Source organism: Somniosus microcephalus, chromosome 11, assembly GCF_052327205.1.
Source record: "Somniosus microcephalus isolate GS21.2 chromosome 11, FLI_Smic_1.0, whole genome shotgun sequence".
In the NCBI taxonomy this organism is placed as follows: Eukaryota; Metazoa; Chordata; class Chondrichthyes; order Squaliformes; family Somniosidae; genus Somniosus; species Somniosus microcephalus.
Window position 1 is genome coordinate 239,210,236 of NC_140997.1, and position 20,173 is coordinate 239,230,408.

The following is a 20,173-nucleotide window of genomic DNA, read 5'->3' on the forward strand; positions in this document are numbered from 1 at the left end:
TATATATAAAAGAGCTCTTCTGTCTGTCTGTCCTGATGTCTGTCCCGATGTCTGTCTGTCCGTCCGTTCTCTATACGTTTGAAAGTTACAGAGCGTACCAACGCGCGCGTCGCCTCAAAAGAAAGCTTGCGATTCCGGACCGGTCATAGGCGTATTTACGTTTCGGCCGGACAAAAATCCCACCCGCGGTATCCCAAAAACGTTCAGCGTTCCGCTCATTTGCATCTCATTAGCGACCGTGTGACGTCGAGGTCCACCAATCGGACGGCGGGTTCCTTCCTACAGTTGAGTGTCGAGTGACTCGACGATTGACCAATCCTACGCTTCGGTGACCTGACCGGTCGACCAATCGGTGCGTGTGTGGGCGGGCCTTATCCTTCTGAACCGAGGTGAGTGGCCGCCATCTTGATTTTTCACAATTATTTCCCCCACACTTTCTGTGTGTTAGGGAACTAAGGTAAATTTTTTAATGATGTGTTAGGGAATTAAATAACAATTTAATAGGGGGGGGGGGAGAGCCTCGGGAAATCGCGGGGGGGGGGGGGAGAGCCTCGGGAAATCGCGGAGGGGGAGCCTCGGGAAATCGCGGGGGGGGGTGGAGAGCCTCGGGAAATCGCGGGGGGGGGGGTGGAGAGCCTCGGGAAATCACGGGGGGGGGAGGGGGAGAGCTGGTGACTTTAAAAAAAAGAAGAGGCCGCCAGTTGCGCGGCCGCCTTGACGACGGCACGCATTCGCACGGCCCCCGTTATCCCGGCAACGGGGCGCGCCGGCGGTCTTGAAGCCACGCATGCGCACGGCCCGCCACCCCGTCACGCCAGTTCCGCAGCCGCCTTGACGCCGGCACGCATGCGCACGGCCCCCGTGACGCCAGCACACAGCCTCGGGAGATCGCGGGGGGGGGGGGCGAGCTTCGGGAAATCGCGGGGGGGGGGGGAGAGCCTCGGGAAATCGCTGGGAGGGGGAGAGCCTCGGGAAATCGCGGGGGGGGGGGGAGAGCCTCAGGAAATCGCGGGGGGGGGGGCGAGCCTCGGGAAATCGCGGGGGGGGGAGGGGGTGGGCGAGGGGAGGGTAGGTGTGGGGGGAGGGGAGGGAGAGATGGGGAGGGAGAGAGGGGAGGGGAGGGAGGGATAGGACAGGGAGAGGACATGACAGGGAGAGGGGGGACACACAGGGGCAGGGAGACCAAGCGCCCCAAAATTGCCCTCGCAACGCGGGGCTCCCCAGCTAGTCTTTTATAATGGACTCTAGCATTTTCCCCACTACCGATGTCAGGCTTACCGGTCTATAATTCCCCACTTTTTCTCTACCACCTTTTTTGAATAGTGGGGTAACATTAGCTACCCTCCAATCCATGGGTACTGTTCCAGAGTTTATCGAGTTCTGGAAGATGACCAGCAATGCATCTACTATTTCTAGGGCCACTTCCTTAAGTACCTTAGGATGTAGATTATCAGGCCCTGCGGATTTATCGGCCTTCAGTCCCATCAATTTTCCCAACACCATTTCCCTACAAATACTGATTTCTTTCAGTTCCACCCTTTCATCAGACCCTATGTTCCCCGGCATCTCTGGGAGGTTATTTGTGTCCTTTGTGAAGACAGAACCAAAATATGTATTTAGTTGGTCTGCCATTTTTTTGTTCCCCATTATAAATTCCCCTGATTCTGACTGCAAGGGACCTACGCTTGACTTCACCAACCTTTTTCTCTTCACATATCTATAAAAGCTTTAACAGTCAGTTTTAATGTTCCCTGCAAGCTTACTCTCATATTCTATTTTCCCTTTCTTAATTAATCCCTTTGTCCTCCTTTGTTGAATCCTAAACTGCTCCCAATCCTCAGGATTATTGCTTTTTCCAGCCAATTTATATGTCCTCTCCTTGGATCTTATGCTTTCCCTAATTTCCCTTGTTAGCCACGGTTGAGTCACCTTTTTTGTTTTATTTTTATGCCAAACTGGGATGAACAAATTCTGTAGCTCATCCATTCGGTCTTTGAATGTTTGCCATTGCCTATCCACCGTCAACCCTTTGAGTGCCATTCCCCAGTCAATCGTACCCAACTCGCTCCTCAGACCATCGTAGTTTCCTTTATTTAAATTGAGGACCCTAGTCTCTGAGTCAACTACTTCATTCTCCATCTTAATGAAGAATTCGATTATATTATGATCGCTCCGACCCAAGGGGCCTCGTACAACAAGATTGCTAATTAATCCTTTCTCGTTACATAATACCCAGTCTAAGATGGCCTGATCTCTGGTTGGTTCCTCGACATATTGGTCCAGGAAACCATCCCGTAAACACTCCAGGAATTCCTCCTCCACAGTATTGTTACTAATTTGGTTGGCCCAATCTATATGTAGATTAAAGTCACCCCTGATGACTGCTGTGCCCTTATTGCACGCTTCTTTAATTTCCCTTTTAATGCCATCCCCAACCTCCGCCTTACTGTTGGGAGGTCTATATACCACCCCCACTAACTATACTCCGATCCTTTTGTAATCAAGGCTGACATACCATTTATTTTCCAAATTGCTTGCTGTACCTGCATGTTAACTTTTTGTGATTCGTGTACATGGACACCCAGGTCCCTCTGAACACCAACATTTCCTAGTGTCTCAACATTTAAAAAATATTCTTTTTTAGTTTTCCTACCAAAGTAGATAACTTCACAATTCTACACATTATATTCCATTTGCCATGTTCTTGCCCACTCACTTAACCTGCCTATATCCCTTTGCAGCCTCTTTGTGTCCTGCTCACAGCTTGCTTTCCCACCCAGTTTTGGATCACACCATTTAGTTTATATTGCCTCTCCTCATTCTTCCTCCCAGAATGAATCACTTCACCCTTCCCTGCGTTCAATTCCATCGGCCCTGTGTCTGCCCATTTCACCAGCCTGTCTGTCCTCCTGAAGTCTGTTACTAACCTCCTCGCTGTTTACTACATTTCTGAGTTTCATATCCTCTGCAATTATTTGAAATTATGCCCTGTATACCCAAATCCAGGTCATTAAAAAAGATCAAAAAGAGCAGTGGTCCCAATACCGAGCCCTGGGGGACACCACTGTATACTTCCCTCCAGTCTGAACAACCGTTCACCACTACTCTCTGCTTCCTGTCCCTTAGCCAATTTTGTATCCACATCGCCTCTGTACCTTTAATCCCAGGGCTTTAATTTTGCTAACAAGGTGTGTGCATGTATCTGTGCACATGTCTGTAAGTTTGTGTGTGTGAGTGAGTCTGTGTGTGTGTTGCTTTTGTTTATTTGTAATATTTCTTTTCCTAAAAGGGATCTATCTTTTATTAAAATCATGGATGTTGGAAGACGCTACCTTGTCAATCATGTACTCGATCATATTCAAAGCAAAATTGTCTACTACCTCATGAACATCCACATAACTCCACGTTCGATCTACCTCTGTCGCCATGGCGAGAGTGACCTGAATCTGAAGGGCAGGATCGGTGGCGACTCGGGTCTGTCTCCACGGGGCAAACAGGCGAGTTCAAACCTGCTGCACATCTCTGCACTATACTGTTCAAAGTGTCTGTGACCAAAGACTCGATGCATCCCTCGCCTACCCCGGCTGATTCTTCTGGATCACAGTTCAGAACAGCACGTACTAAATCTTCATTATATAGCTGGATATCTCTAGCCGTTTGAATGGAGAAATTGCCTGCAGTTCTCGAGTCCGAGTACGATGTGATTTTCTGCAGCCCTACACTGATTGATTTCTGCAGTGCATGCTGTTGGAAGCAGATAACCGTTGTGTATATTCTTACTTGAAAGTGAATCAACCCATAGGATCAGTACCAGCCGTCCACACTGGCTGTGGTGACGCAGTGATATCGTTCGCTGGTTCCATTTCAGATTGAGCACTTGGCTCTATACTGGGGATCCATCAGTTCTGTCACCTTGCTCCAGCTGTACGTTAACCTGCCCTATTTCTGCTACAGTCGTTGCCACTGTTGATTTGGGCGTGAGCGTGTGTCCACGTTCTAAAAGTAGTATTTTGAAGGAAGACACGGCATTGTGTGAACTCAAACCTGCTTTATTTTTCCTTGCCAGTTTTGTCCACCGTTTTCCCTCCGTCCCCTCAAAGGCATTGACTCCTTACTGAAGCTGGCCTCACAGATGCCTGTTGGGTCTTTGCCCACTATTTATGTGTGAGCCCTCAGTGAGAGTTGGCAGGTTGTTTGCCATGGTGGGGTGGGGAGGGTGAGGAAATTGCAGAGCCCTGATCCTGTCCTCGCACAACATCACGTGTATTGCTGGACCGTAATGGGAATTCTGGCTGATGGTTGGTTTTCCCCCTTCCCACCCCATCCCAATCCCAAGAGAGCACACATTGGGGATCGAAGCGAGGACCTCCTGGTCTGTGTGGTTCAGTTACTCACTGTCTGAACCATCGGGACAGCCTCTAGTTGCACTCTGGGCCATTGTACATGCGGCAGTACTACTGATCAGTGTTAGATTATTGGTGGGCTGTGTCTGTATGGATGTTACTATAATTTGCATCAGTGCAAGACTTTGTCTCATGAAATGCTGCCAGAAATGCAGACTGCGTTTAGTTTGGCAGACTTCTCCCCAACCGTTGGATGCTTGCTTGTCTTTTAAGAGAAGCCAGTTCATCCTCTCTTGCATCTTGTGGAACGTGAACCTCAGTGGCCTTTCTGAGAGCTCGGGTATCTCGCTGAGCTGGGGAAGTGCGGCGGAGTGTTGGGCAGCCTTTGGACTGTGATCTTCTGATTGAAGGCTAAGAGTTGATAAAGATAATGCACAGTGAAAATTGTTAAACTCGCACTGATTGAAATATACAGACACACGTAATTTACACCTACATTAAAATGTCTTGCATCTAAACACTTTGCTGTTTTTTCTAGTTTTCCAAATCCTTAGGGAATTTCATACACGAGCAGAACATCAGGGACTTGAAGGTCTGGACTAGTCAGATGAAAAGGACGATCCAGACCGCAGAGGCCCTGCACGTGCCTTACGAGCAGTGGAAAGCATTGAATGAAATCGATGCGGTGAGTTCACAGTCCAGCTGCCTTTTATCAGCATCCACCCTTTGAGCATTGCAGCAACACCTCTTGTGTAATTGGAGAAAAGATAGTTCTGTGCTCACAGTCCAAGTTAAGTTTCCCACAATCGTCTACATTACCCCTGACTCAGCCGTTTAGTGATTGCGATCATGTTCCTTTCTCACAACACACCCTCTGATTCCTGGAACCATCTTGGTCACTCTCTTCCCTGGGCCCCAGCCAACACATCAATGTCTTTTGTGCTGAAAACTGCACCGTTGTATGTGATCTAAACAAGATCCCAATAGTTTCCTGTTCCTGGAGCTGCTGGGAATGGGGTTCATGGCATGAATAAAATACTCAAATCTTAAAAAAAAAAGTTACTCAAGAATTGCGATGAACTGCAGCATGTGTTTGGAAAGAGTGCTGGTGTAGGAGGTTTTGGAGAATTGCACTGTGAGCTCAGTGTCATTTCCTGTTAACTGGGGGTGTTGAGGGGCTGGTCGGTGTCTTTTTGTGTTTTGGTGCTATCTGAAAAACTTGAGTTTGTTTATTTACCCAAATCTGACATGGACGACAGGTCTGCAGTGCCGGTTTAGTGTAATCATTGCTCGGGTGAGATTCAGACTGGTGTTCCTGTGCTTCTGATAACTGGTGTGGTCGAATCAATGAGATACAACGACACATAACAAGAATGGAAATCTGGGAATACACAGTAGGCCAGCCAGAATCTGCAAAAAGGCAAATCCTGAAGTGTGCGCCCTTCATTGGAACTGACACATAGAATCATAGGATAGTACAGCACAGAAGCAGGTCATTCAGCCAATCGCGTCTGCGCCGGTTCTTTAATCAAATCAAATCAATTTTATTTGCCATATGTATTACTACAATGGAATGTTTTTACTCCGGGGGGGCGGATTGTTACTGGGGATCACGGCGGGGGGGGGGGGGGGTGGATTGTTACATCTGTCTGATCTGCACCTCAATAATCTATTGGTTTGCACAAGTCAGTCTCATTTTTGGAAATAAGGTCATTGGCATAAAACCCGCTGGTTTCTTGCTGCACTGTTAACCCAATAACTTGAGAAATTGTAACATTTCTGGCACGGTGGAAAGTGTTTTAAATACATTGAGTACACAGCGAGCGTTGCAGCGAGAACAGATCGAACAGGATTGTTACTGGGGATCACGGGGTGGGGGTGGGCGGATTGTTACTGGGGATCACGGGGGGGGGGGAGATTGTTACTGGGGATCACGGGGGGGGGGGGGGGAGATTGTTACTGGGGATCATGGGGGGGCGGATTGTTACTGGGGATCACGGGGGGGGCAGATTGTTACTGGGGATCACAGGTGGGCGGATTGTTACTGGGGATCACGGGGGGGCGGATTGTTACTGGGGATCACGGGGGGGGCAGATTGTTACTGGGGATCACAGGTGGGCGGATTGTTACTGGGGATCACGGGGGGGCGGATTGTTACTGGGGATCACGGGGGGGGGCGGATTGTTACTGGGGATCACGGGGGGGCGGATTGTTACTGGGGATCACGGGGGGGGCGGATTGTTACTGGGGATCACGGTGGGGGCGGATTGTTACTGGGGATCACGGGGGGGCGGATTGTTACTGGGGATCACGGGGGGGGCGGATTGTTACTGGGGATCACGGGGGGGCGGATTGTTACTGGGGATCACGGGGGGGGCGGATTGTTACTGGGGATCACGGTGGGGGCGGATTGTTACTGGGGATCACGGGGGGGCGGATTGTTACTGGGGATCACGGGGGGGCGGATTGTTACTGGGGATCACGGGGGGGGGGATTGTTACTGGGGATTACGGGGGGATTGTTACTGGGGATCACGGGGGGGGATTGTTACTGGGGATCACGGGGGGGGGGATTGTTACTGGGGATCACGGGGGGGCGGATTGTTACTGGGGATCACGGGGGGGCGGATTGTTACTGGGGATCACGGGTGGGCGGATTGTTACTGGGGATCACGGGGGATGGGGTGGATTGTGACTGGGGATCACGGGGGGGCGGATTGTTACTGGGGATCACTGGGGGTGGGGCGGATTGTTACTGGGGATCACGGGATAAATATCCTTGCGGGGAGGTTTGCTAGCACAGTTCGGGGGGGTTTAAACTAAAACGGCAGGGGGTTGGGAACCTGAACAGGGAGACAGAGGAAAGGAAAACAGGGATAAAAGCAAAAGATAGGAAGGAGAAAAACAAAAGTGGCAGTCAGAGAAATCAACGGTTTAAATCAAACGTGGCCACAGTAAATAATAATTCTAATAGGTCTAAGAGCGTTAAAAAAACAAGCCTGAAGGCTTTGTGTCTTAATGCGAGGAGCATTTGTAATAAGGTGGATGAATTGGCTGCGCAAATAGAGGTAAACGAATACGATTTGGTTGGGATTACAGAAACGTGGCTCAAGGATGGCCAAGACTGGGAACTCAACATCCAGGGGTATTCGATATTCAGGAAAGATAGGCAAAAAGGAAAGGGAGGTGGGGTAGCATTACTGGTTAAAGAAGGGATTAATACAATTGTAATGAAGGATATTAGCTCTGATGATGTGGAATCTGTATGGGTAGAATTGAGAAATACTAAAGGGAAAAAAACATCAGTGGGAGTGGTATATAGACCTCCAAACAGTAAGGCGGAGGTTGGGGATGGCATTAAAAGGGAAATTAAAGAAGCGTGCAATAAGGGCACAGCAGTCATCATGGGTGACTTTAACCTACATATAGATTGGGCCAACCAAATTAGTAACAATACTGTGGAGGAGGAATTCCTGGAGTGTTTACGGGATGGTTTCCTGGACCAATATGTCGAGGAACCAACCAGAGATCAGGCCATCTTAGACTGGGTATTATGCAACAAGAAAGGATTAATTAGCAATCTTGTTGTACGAGGCCCCTTGGGTCGGAGCGATCATAATATGATCGAATTCTTCATTAAGATGGAGAATGAAGTAGTTGACTCAGAGACAAGGGTCCTCAATTTAAATAAAGGAAACTACGATGGTCTGAGGAGCGAGTTGGGCAGGATTGAGTGGGGAATGGCGCTCAAAGGGTTGACGGTGGATAGGCAATGGCAAACATTCAAAGACCGAATGGATGAGCTACAGAATTTGTTCATCCCAGTTTGGCGCAAAAATAAAACAAAAAAGGTGACTCAACCGTGGCTATCAAGGGAAATTAGGGATAGCATAAGATCCAAGGAGAGGACATATAAATTGGCTAGAAAAAGCAATAATCTTGAGGATTGGGAGCAGTTTAGGAGTCAACAAAGGAGGACAAAGGGATTAATTAAGAAAGGGAAATAGAATATGAGAGTAAGCCAGCAGGGAACATAAAAACTGACTGTAAAAGCTTTTATAGATATGTGAAGAGAAAAAGATTAGTGAAGTCAAGCGTAGGTCCCTTGCAGTCAGAATCGGGGGAATTTATAATGGGAAACAAGGAAATGGCAGACCAACTAAATGCATACTTTGGTTCTGTCTTCACAAAGGAGGACACAAATAACCTCCCAGAGATGCCGGGGAACATAGGGTCTGATGAAGGGGAGGAACTGAAAGAAATCAGTATTTGTAGGAAAATGGTGTTAGGAAAATTGATGGGATTGAAGGCGGATAAATCCCCAGGGCCTGATAATCTACATCCCAGGGTACTTAAGGAAGTGGCCCTAGAGATAGTAGATGCACTACTGATCATCATCCAGAACTCGATAGACTCTGGAACGGTACCCATGGATTGGAGGGTAGCTAATGTTACCCCACTATTCAAAAAAGGTGGTAGAGAAAAAGCAGGGAATTATAGACCGGTAAGCCTGACATCGGTAGTGGGGAAAATGCTAGAGTCTATTATAAAAGATGTAATAGCAGAGCACTTGGAAAGCAGTGACAGGATCGGACAAAGTCAACATGGATTTACAAAAGGTAAATCATGCTTGACTAATCTACTGGAATTTTTTGAGGATGTAACTGGTAAAATAGATAAGGGAGAACCAGTGGATGTGGTGTATTTGGACTTTCAGAAGGCTTTCGATAAGGTCCCACACAAGAGATTAGCGTGCAAAATTAAGGCACATGGGATTGGGGGCAAGGTATTGACTTGGATAGAGAACTGGTTGGCGGACAGAAAGCAAAGAGTTGGAATAAACGGGTCGTTTTCCGAGTGGCAGGCAGTGACTAGTGGGGTACCGCAAGGATCGGTCCTAGGACCCCAGCTGTTCACAATATATATTAATGATCTGGATGAGGGAATTGGATGTAATATCTCCAAATTTGCAGACGACACAAAGCTGGGCAGGAGGGTAAGCTGCGAGGAGGATGTCGGGAAAATCCAGTACGATTTGGACAGGTTGGGTGATTGGGCAGAAACATGGCAAATGCACTATAATGTGGATAAATGTGAGGTTATCCACTTTGGTGGCAAAAACAGGAAGGCAGATTATTATTTGAATGGCAATAGATTGGGAGAAGGGGAAGTGCAAAGAGACCTGGGTGTCCTTGTGCACCAGTCGCTGAAGGTAAGCATGCCGGTGCAGCAGGCGGTTAAGAAGGCAAATGGTATGTTGGCCTTCGTAGCAAGAGGGTTCGAGTACAGGAACAAGGATGTCTTGCTACAGTTGTACAGGGCCTTGGTGAGACCGCACCTTGAGTATTGTGTGCAGTTTTGGTCACCATACCTGAGGAAGGACGTTCTTGCCATGGAGGGAGTGCAGCGAAGATTCACCAGGCTGATACCTGGGATGGCAGGAATGACGTATGAGGAGAGATTGTGTCGATTGGGCTTATACTCACTGGAGTTTAGAAGATTGAGAGGGGATCTCATCGAGACCTATAAAATTCTGTCAGGTCTGGACAGACTAGATGCAGGAAGGATGTTTCTGATGGCCGGGGAGTCCAGAACCAGGGGTCATAGTCTAAGGATAAGGGGTAAGCCATTTAGGACTGAAATGAGGAGGAATTTCTTCACCCAGAGAGTGGTGAACCTGTGGAATTCTCTGCCACAGAGGGCGGTGGAGGCCAGTTCATTAAATATATTCAAGAAAGAGTTGGATATGTTTCTTGAGGCTGAAGGGATCAAGGGATATGGGGAAAAGGCGGGGACAGGGTACTGAGTTTGGATGATCAGCCATGATCACATTGAATGGCGGAGCAGGCTCGAGGGGCCGAATGGCCTACTCCTGCTCCTATCTTCTATGTTTCTATGTTTTGGGGGGGTGGAGTTGTGGGTGGCCGTTTCAGTCTCTGCTCGAATCTCATCATTTGATAAATGTTTTGCAGGGTGTCTGTGAAGAGATGATGTATGAGGAGATTCAGAAGAACTACCCCGCGGAGTTTGCACTGAGAGATCAAGACAAATATCGATATCGCTATCCGAAGGGAGAGGTGGGTAAGGGACTGCTGCAGGATTATGCGAGTGCCGAGAGCTCTGAGTACAACTATAAAAGCAGCCTGTTGCATCGTGGCTCTGCCTGTAACCTGCCGAAACTACCAAGCACTGGAGCCCAGGCCCAGTGCCGTGACATCAGAGTATTTCAGTCTTTCCAGAGCAAATGAATGAGGGTGAAAGGGCCGGCCCTGTGGTTTGACTGCAACACTCGCTTTAGTGTATCGGGTGCATTCTGTGGGCTTGGAGATGGTGAGGGTGGCAGAGACCGAGTGAGATTCACGCTGCATCATTTATATTTGATAAAGTTCCATTGCTTATTTTTGTTTTTCTTTCACCATCTCTCCCGATGGTGCCGGCTCGCACACAGGATACCCGCCAGTACTGCCCCTGCGGTACCCTCCCTCCCTCCCCGGGGTACACTCACCCCCGGGGTAGAGTTCCGTCGGCACCAGCTGCCCTATGGTGCCTCTGTTGTGACTCCAGCTCCGACTCCGGGACGCCGCCCAGCTCCCATTCTGCACGTTGAACGCTCGACACTGAACAGTAATGGGCTTTTCAGCCGAGCTTAATCCTGCCTCGCCTGGCATTCATGGGTTACTGGATCATTTTCTCCACTATGTCATCGTACGCAGACACTAAAGGGTCGATAATAAATCCCCCACAATGGTCGGGAGAGGGTCGCGGGGGGAGTTAAAAATGAAAAATCATGGACATGCTTGATGCCGTTTTTACAGCGGTGGTTTTGAGCCGTGCGTGTATCCTGTCTTGGAGGTGGGACACTTGACTATAGGATTGCAGTTGGGAGCCCGTTTTAAATTAAAGCCAGCCGGGATCCCAGGATCGGGAAACCCGACAGCGAAAGGGAAGCAGGAGGTGCCGGCTCCACAAGGTACGTGCTTTCTCAACACTCCCTGTGGGTCAGGAAGAGCAGGGCTGCTCCCCCTGGCCCCGCAAGGAAGCTTTCTGTTGCTCGCTGCTGGGATCGGCGACCCCCCAATCTCCGATCTCTGGCCTGCCTCAGGAAAATGGTAAATAATCCTGTGGATGGACACTCTGTGGATACATCTGCTGTGGCCTGAGGGGGTAAGCCACTGCCTCCTCCGTGGCTCAGTGGTAGCACTCTCGCCTCTGAGTCAGGCGTTCACTCCAGAGATTTGAGCCCATACTCCAGGCCAGCACTCCCAGTGTAGTACCGAGGGAGTGCTGCACTGTTGGAGATGCCGTCTTTTGGATGAGACGTTAAACCGAGGTCCCATCTGCCCTCTCGGATGGATGTACGAGATCCCATGGCCACTATTGGATAAAGAGCAAGGGAGTTCTCCCCAGTGTCCTGAGGCCAACATCACGAAAACAGATGATCTGGTCGTTATCACATTGCTCTTTATGGGATCTTGTTGTGTGCAAATTGGCCGCCGCGTTTCAAAAGTACTTAACTTGACCGTAAAGCACTTTGGGATGTCCTGAGGTTGTGAAAGGCGCTATAGAAATGCAAGTCTTTCTTTCTCGGGGCATGCATGGTGAGGTCACTTATCGTGTGGTTCCTTTAAATAGCTATTGATGACACAGCAGAATCTGCAGTGGAAATATCCAGCCAACCTGTTGACAGCAGTACTAAGTGCATTACAAACAGCTTCTTACACTGATTCAGCCCCGGAGAGCTTGGCAGTTGGCTTACTACCAGCTCACTAGATTTAATAATGTAGGTCAAGTGTAGGCGAGACTTGCTAATCAGCATAGGGTTTCCCGGGAGTGCTGAGAAACACTGAGGCTTGGGCACCAACTCGTACTCAACAAGCGGTTAAAACATTGCAACACATCTAGAAACCCTTCCAACCCATTAAACCTGCATCCATCTGTAACAAGATAGTTAGCAATTGATGTCTCGATTAGCAAGTAGAGGAGTGTTATTGAGAAGTTGTGCACAAGCTGAGTGGAGTCTGTCAGAGACAGGGTTTTCTCATCAAGCAAGCTATAATTATCTTTAATTAACGAGTCTCTACTTCCCGTCAAATAGAATCGATTCATCTCATCGCTCAAACATCGCTGTTGGGCAGGTACAATGGCCAGCCTTACAATGTGCGTTTTAAAATCTCTGGCTATTCTGAATCTTCTGCAGACCTAAAAGTAGTAGTGCTGGTTAGGTGGTACAGCAACATTGCGCAGTTGGGGCTGGGTTGTGTTACACAGTTGGGGCTGGGTTGTGTTACACAGTTGGGGCTGGGTTGTGTTACACAGTTGGGGCTGGGTTGTGTTACACAGTTGGGGCTGGGCTGTGTTACACAGTTGGGGCTGGGTTGTGTTACACAGTTGGGGCTGGGTTGTATTACACAGTTGGGGCTGGGCTGTGTTACACAGTTGGGGCTGGGTTGTGTTACACAGTTGGGGCTGGGTTGTGTTACACAGTTGGGGCTGGGTTGTGTTACACAGTTGGGGCTGGGTTGTGTTACACAGTTGGGGCTGGGTTGTGTTACACAGTTGGGGCTGGGTTGTGTTACACATTTGGGGCTGGGTTGTGTTAACACAGTTGGGGCTGGGTTGTGTTACACAGTTGGGGCTGGGCTGTGTTACACAGTTGGGGCTGGGTTGTGTTACACAGTTGGGGCTGGGCTGTGTTACACAGTTGGGGCTGGGTTGTGTTACACAGTTGGGGCTGGGTTGTGTTACACAGTTGGGGCTGGGTTGTGTTACACAGTTGGGGCTGGGTTGTGTTACACAGTTGGGGCTGGGTTGTGTTACACAGTTGGGGCTGGGTTGTGTTACACAGTTGGGGCTGGGTTGTGTTACACAGTTGGGGCTGGGTTGTGTTACACAGTTGGGGCTGGGTTGTGTTACACAGTTGGGGCTGGGTTGTGTTACACAGTTGGGGCTGGGTTGTGTTACACAGTTGGGGCTGGGTTGTGTTACACAGTTGGGGCTGGGTTGTGTTACACAGTTGGGGCTGGGTTGTGTTACACAGTTGGGGCTGGGTTGTGTTACACAGTTGGGGCTGGGCTGTGTTACACAGTTGGGGCTGGGCTGTGTTACACAGTTGGGGCTGGGTTGTGTTACACAGTTGGGGCTGGGTTGTGTTACACAGTTGGGGCTGGGTTGTGTTACACAGTTGGGGCTGGGTTGTGTTACACAGTTGGGGCTGGGTTGTGTTACACAGTTGGGGCTGGGCTGTGTTACACAGTTGGGGCTGGGTTGTGTTACACAGTTGGGGCTGGGTTGTGTTACACAGTTGGGGCTGGGTTGTGTTACACAGTTGGGGCTGGGTTGTGTTACACAGTTGGGGCTGGGTTGTGTTACACAGTTGGGGCTGGGTTGTGTTAACACAGTTGGGGCTGGGTTGTGTTACACAGCTGGGGCTGGGTTGTGTTACACAGTTGGGGCTGGGCTGTGTTACACAGTTGGGGCTGGGCTGTGTTACACAGTTGGGGCTGGGTCGTGTTACACAGTTGGGGCTGGGTCGTGTTACACAGTTGGGGCTGGGTCGTGTTACACAGTTGGGGCTGGGTCGTGTTACACAGTTGGGGCTGGGTCGTGTTACACAGTTGGGGCTGGGTCGTGTTACACAGTTGGGGCTGGGTCGTGTTACACAGTTGGGGCTGGGTCGTGTTACACAGTTGGGGCTGGGTCGTGTTACACAGTTGGGGCTGGGCTGTGTTACACAGTTGGGGCTGGGTTGTGTTGCACAGTTGGGGCTGGGTTGTGTTACACAGTTGGGGCTGGGTTGTGTTACACAGTTGGGGCTGGGTTGTGTTACACAGTTGGGGCTGGGTTGTGTTACACAGTTGGGGCTGGGTTGTGTTACACAGTTGGGGCTGGGTTGTGTTACACAGTTGGGGCTGGGCTGTGTTACACAGTTGGGGCTGGGTTGTGTTACACAGTTGGGGCTGGGTTGTGTTACACAGTTGGGGCTGGGTTGTGTTACACAGTTGGGGCTGGGTTCAGTGACACTATTATTTAAGCAACAGTTGGCCATCAGATGGGTTGTGGAATTGGATTGAGAGTAGCCTACCTGAGGGGTGTGTACGTGTGCAGAGTGGCTGATTGCAGAATTTATATATCATATTTTCATCATGCATAAGTCAACATATTACGAGCTAGGCAGATTTAGGGGATTGTTCCAAGGGTCATCTTTACAGCATCAATTTCTCTGTTTAGAAACTACGCCCCTCTGTGTCTGCTATTTAGTCTGCTTTATCAATAATTTCAATCATCCACAACAACACTTTCAATGATTACTTTTAAAGTGTAGTTTGTGGTCATTGAGGGTGAATGGTACTGCTAGAAATTGGGAAAACCTTGCATCCTCTGGTTCACAGGGCAGGTACAGCCTGGGTTAGGTACAGAGTAAAGCTCCCTCTACACTGTCCCATCAAACACTCCCAGGGCAGGTACAGCCTGGGTTAGGTACAGAGTAAAGCTCCCTCTACACTGTCCCATCAAACACTCCCAGGGCAGGTACAGCCTGGGTTAGGTACAGAGTAAAGCTCCCTCTACACTGTCCCATCAAACACTCCCAGGGCAGGTACAGCCTGGGTTAGGTACAGAGTAAAGCTCCCTCTACACTGTCCCCATCAAACACTCCCAGGGCAGGTACAGCCTGGGTTAGGTACAGAGTAAAGCTCCCTCTACACTGTCCCATCAAACAATCCCAGGGCAGGTACAGCCTGGGTTAGGTACAGAGTAAAGCTCCCTCTACACTGTCCCATCAAACACTCCCAGGGCAGGTACAGCCTGGGTTAGGTACAGAGTAAAGCTCCCTCTACACTGTCCCATCAAACACTCCCAGGGCAGGTACAGCCTGGGTTAGGTACAGAGTAAAGCTCCCTCTACACTGTCCCATCTCTTGTGAATGGTCTCTTGGTAAGTAAGAGAGAGTCCCATGGGTGTGGGCCAAATCCCAGCAGAAGGCAATGTTTCAGGAGAGGCAGAGAGAAGGAAATGTGATGAAGTTACTTAATGTGATTAAATGTGAGCATTCCTGAAGAGAGGAAAGGCTGTATATCTAATATAGACTGGGATAGGAATAGCGTAAAGGGCAGAGAGGGGGAAGAATTTCTGAAGTGTGTTCAGGAGAACTTTCTTGATCAGTACATTTCTGGCCCAATGAGGAAGGAGGCATTGCTGGATCTGATTCTGGGGAATGAGGTGGGGCAAGTGTCAGTAGGGAAACATTTAGGGAACAGTGATCATAAGGTTTAGATTAGCTATGGAAAAGGACAGGGAGCAATCTAGTGTTAAAATACTTAATTGGAGGAAGGCAAATTTCAGTGAGTTGAGAATGGATCTGGCCCGGGTAAATTGGAATCAAAGATTGGCAGGCAAAGCTGTAATCGAACAATGGGCTGCCTTTAACAGAGGAGATGGTTCAGGTACAGTCGAGGTACATTCCCACGAGGTGGAAAGGTAGGGCAACTAAAACCAGAACTCCCTGGATGACGAAAGAGATAGAGAGCAAGATGAAGCAGAAAAAGAGCGCATATGACAGATGTCAGGTTGAGAATACAAGTGAGAATCAGGCTGAATATAGAAAGTTCAGAGGGGAAGTGAAAAAGAAAATAAGAGGGGCAAAGAGAAAATATGAGAATGGATTGGCAGCTAACATAAAAGGGAATTCAAAAGTCTCGTATAGGTGTATCTTCTATCTATATATATATAAATCGGTCGATCTGTCTGTCTGTCATTCTGTCTGTCATCGCCTGTGCGTCTGTCGGGCTATGCGCTCGAAAGTTACAGGGCGTACCTACGCGCGCGTTACCGCCAAAGAAAGCTTACGCTTCCGAGACGGTTTTAAGCGTATTTACGTTTCGGCCGGGCTAAAATTGCGCCCAGCGGTATCCCAAAAACCTTCAACATTCCGCTCATTAGCATCTCATTATCCGCTCATTAGCGACAGAGTGACCTCGAGGTCGACCAATCGTACGGCGGCTTGCTGCCGCGTGCGGCCAGGCCCTCCTACGGTCGAGTGACGGGACGATTGACCAATCCTACGCTTTGGTGACCTGACGGTCGACCAATGGCGGGCCTTATCGTTCTGAACCGAGGTGAGTCGCCGCCATCTTGCTTCCATTCTTTTTCCTGCTTTCTGCGTCTTTCTTTTCAAATATACATTTCCAGCAAAATAAAATTCAATTTATTAAATTCTTTTAAAAATAAATCACTCATTTGTAAATATTTTATCTAACCTGAACATTCTTTTTCCTACCTTTGCCCGTTTTTTTCTTGGCCTGAAAGCCTGGGCCTTTCTTGCCCAGCCAGGCCCGAGCTAGGTAACTGGGCTGCTGCTAAGCTCCTCACCACCACCCCCCCCCCCCCCCCCCCCCAGTGTCACGTTACCCGGGGCAACGGCGTCAGCCACGAGGGTCAGGGTGCGCGCAGCAGCAGGAGCAGGTGAGACTCTGTTCCGCGCTCGGCTCGGGCGGGGGGGGGGTGGTGCGGGGCTCTCGAGAGTGCGGATCGGGTTACCCCGGCACTCGCGAGCGGAGATCGCGCTGTTGCAGGCACCTCCCCATTAACAGTGGGAGGAAGGCCTGCAGCGTGCCGTGCCGCAGCATGTGGCGCTGCGGCCCTTAGCGCGCCGATATTCAGTTTCAGCGCCCCAAGCGGGGCGCGGGAAGCCTCGTTTAGCGGCCCGCTTCCATTTGGGGTGCAGAAACTGAATATCCGGATGGCGCAAGTGGCTCCGCACGCAGCGGTAATTCCGGCGCCCAGGCGAGCTTGGCGCCCCAAACTGAATTTTTAGCCCATATTGTTTTTTTAAAAAGTTAATTACTTTCTAAATCTTTTATCTAATCTCATTAATTTTCCTACCTTTCCCCGTTTTTGCAAGTAGGCCTCGAAGCCTGGGCGTCTGTTGCCAGCCATGCTGGACCCTAGGCAATTGTTTTGTGGCAAGCTCCTCCCACCCCTCAACCCCCCACCCCCCCCGCTGGGCCCGATTCCGAACCAGCGGCCAGCCATCTTGGTAAAGGCTGGCTGGGCTCACTGCAAGCTCCTCGCGCTTCATTCGCGCTGCACGGCGCACAGCGCACCTCCACACACAGCGCGGCCAGAGGGAAGCGAGCAGGTTAGTGGGGGGGGGGGGGCCTAGGGAGGGGAGGGGGAGCGGAGAGGGTTACCCCGGCAACTGGGCTCGCCAGCCGCAATCGGCCGTCTCAAGCCGTTCAGGCCCAGGCCCGGTCCCGGAGATCAGGAGGCAGAGAGGGGAGGAGGGTTACCAAGGCAACCGGGCCCGGCCAGCCGCAATCGGCCGTCTCAAGCCGCCTCAGGCCCGGCCTCGGGAGAGCGGGGCTCGGGCTGACCGGGGCGCTGCGCTCGGCATGTCAGTGCGTGGGGCGGCACGGAGCTCAGCGGAGCCATCGCCGGGAGAGGGTCTGCTGGCTCCCCCCCTCCCTTTCTCCCCCCCCCCTCCCTCCCCTCCTCTCTCCCCCCCCCCTCCTCTCTCCCCCCCCTCCTCTCTCTCTCCCCCTCCTCTCTCCCCCCCCTCCTCTCTCCCCCCCCTCCTCTCTCCCCCCCCTCCTCTCTCCCCCCCCTCCTCTCTCCCCCCCTCCTCTCTCCCCCCTCCTCTCTCCCCCCCTCCTCTCTCCCCCCCTCCTCTCTCTCCCCCCCTCCTCTCTCTCCCCCTCCTCTCTCCCCCCCCTCCTCTCTCTCCCCCCCTCCTCTCTCTCCCCCCCCTCCTCTCTCTCCCCCCCCCTCCTCTCTCTCCCCCCCCCTCCTCTCTCTCCCCCCCCTCCTCTCTCTCCCCCCCCTCCTCTCTCTCCCCCCCTCCTCTCTCTCCCTCCTCTCCCCCCCCTCCCCCTCCTCTCTCTCTCCCCCCCCTCCTCTCTCTCCCCCCCCCCCTCCTCTCTCTCCCCCCCCCCCTCCTCTCTCTCCCCCCCCCCTCCTCTCTCTCCCCCCCCCCACTCCTCTCTCTCCACCCCCCCCCTCCTCTCTCTCCCCCCCCCCTCCTCTCTCTCCCCCCCCCCCTCCTCTCTCTCCCCCCCTCCTCTCTCTTCCCCCCCCTCCTCTCTTTCCCCCCCCCTCCCCTCTCTCCACCCCTCCTCTCCCCTTTTTAGAAACGATAATCCGGGACAAAATTTACAATCACTTGGACAAGTGCAGATTAATTAAGGAAAGCCAGCACTCATTTGTTAAAGGCAAATCGTGTTTAACTATCTTGATTGAGTTTTTTGATGAGGTAACAGAGAGGGTTGATGAGGGCAATGCGGTTGACGACGTGTATACGGATTTCCAAAAAGCATTTGATAAAGTGCCACATAATAGGCTTGCCAGCAAAGTCAAAGCCCATGGAATAAAAGGGACAGTGGCAGCATGGATACGGAATTGGCTAAGTGACCAGAAACAGAGAGTAGTGGTGAACATTTGTTTTTCGGACTGGAGGAAGGTATACAGTGGTGTTCCCCAGGAGTCGGTACTAGGACCACTGCTTTTCTTGATATATATTAATGACTTGGGTACAATTTCAAAATTTGCAGATGACACAAAACTTGGAATTATAGTGAGGAGGATAGTGATAGACTTCAAGAAGACATAGACAGGTTGGTGAAATGGGCGGACGCGTGGCAGATAAAATTTAACGCAGAAAAGTGCGAAGTGATACATTTTGGTAGGAAGAGCAAGGAGAGGCAATATAAACGAAAGGGTACAATTCTCTAAAGGGGGTGCATGAACAGATCGTTGAAGGTGGCACCGCACTTTAGGAAGGATGTGAAGGCCTTGGAGAGGGTGCAGAAAAGATTTATGAGAATGATTCCAGGGATGAGGGACTTCAGTTATGTGGATAGACTGGAGAAGCTGGGGTTGTTCTCCTTGGAGCAGAGCAGTTGAGAGGCGATTTGATAGAGGTGTTCAAAATCATGAGGGGTCGAGACAGAGTAGATAGAGAGAAACTGTTCCCATTGGCAGAAGGGTCGAGAACCAGAGGACACAGATTTAAGGTGATTGGCAAAAGAACAAAAGGCGACATGAAGAAAATCTTTTTTGCGCAGTGAGTGTACAACATAAGATGTAACTTATCATGCCAATAAAGCGATTTGAATTGTGAATTGTGAGTGGTTATGATCTGGAATGCACTGCCTGAAAGGGTGGCGGAGGCAGATTCATTCGTGGCTTTCAAAAGGGAATGAGATAAGTATCTGAAGGAAAAAAATTTGCAGGGCTACAGGGAAAGTGCTCTTGCGGAGAGCTGGCACGGGCTCGACAGGCCGAATGGCCTACTTCTGTGCTCTGACCATTCTATGATTCTATGATCTGAAAGCACTTCATAGTGAATTATTTTTGAAGTGTAGTGACTGCACATAATGTTCAGCACTGACTTCCTATTAAAGCAGCAGATCAGTGCCAGCCCTGGATCGTGTGAAATGTGAGTCAATTGATTGACAGTGGAACTGAAATGTTCAGCCTTAGTTTTAAAGCCAGTTTTCTGTCGGTATATTTTAACGCCTTATTCCAGAAGTGGGAATCTCGGAGATCCTCGGAATGGAAGTGGAATATAACATATCTTTAGCTGTCACTGACACCTGCTCTTTGTTTCCCCTTATCCTTCAGTCATATGAAGATTTGGTTCAGCGCCTGGAGCCAGTGATCATGGAGCTAGAGAGGCAGGAGAATGTTTTAGTCATCTGTCACCAGGCTGTCATGCGTTGTTTGCTGGCCTACTTCCTCGACAAAACAGCAGGTAAAGGGAAGTTAAATCATTGCAGCATTTGTGTTGGGACTTGCCCCACTGTGTATGGCTGCTCGCTGAGCAGCAACAGCTCAGTC

At 50.3% G+C, this 20,173-nt stretch overlaps 1 protein-coding gene across 1 annotated transcript in view; it reads left to right on the forward strand.

Annotated features, from left to right (window-relative positions):
• The window catches only part of LOC147111379 (6-phosphofructo-2-kinase/fructose-2,6-bisphosphatase 4-like), a 135,960-nt gene that overhangs the window by 84,278 nt on the left and 31,509 nt on the right, over window positions 1-20,173 (forward strand). The window contains exons 8-11 of the mRNA XM_086000015.1: window positions 3,290-3,497; window positions 4,882-5,028; window positions 10,315-10,419; window positions 19,958-20,170. Of these exons, the coding sequence (XP_085856141.1) occupies window positions 3,290-3,497; window positions 4,882-5,028; window positions 10,315-10,419; window positions 19,958-20,170 (673 nt within the window). The remainder of the gene's footprint in view (window positions 1-3,289; window positions 3,498-4,881; window positions 5,029-10,314; window positions 10,420-19,957; window positions 20,171-20,173) is intronic.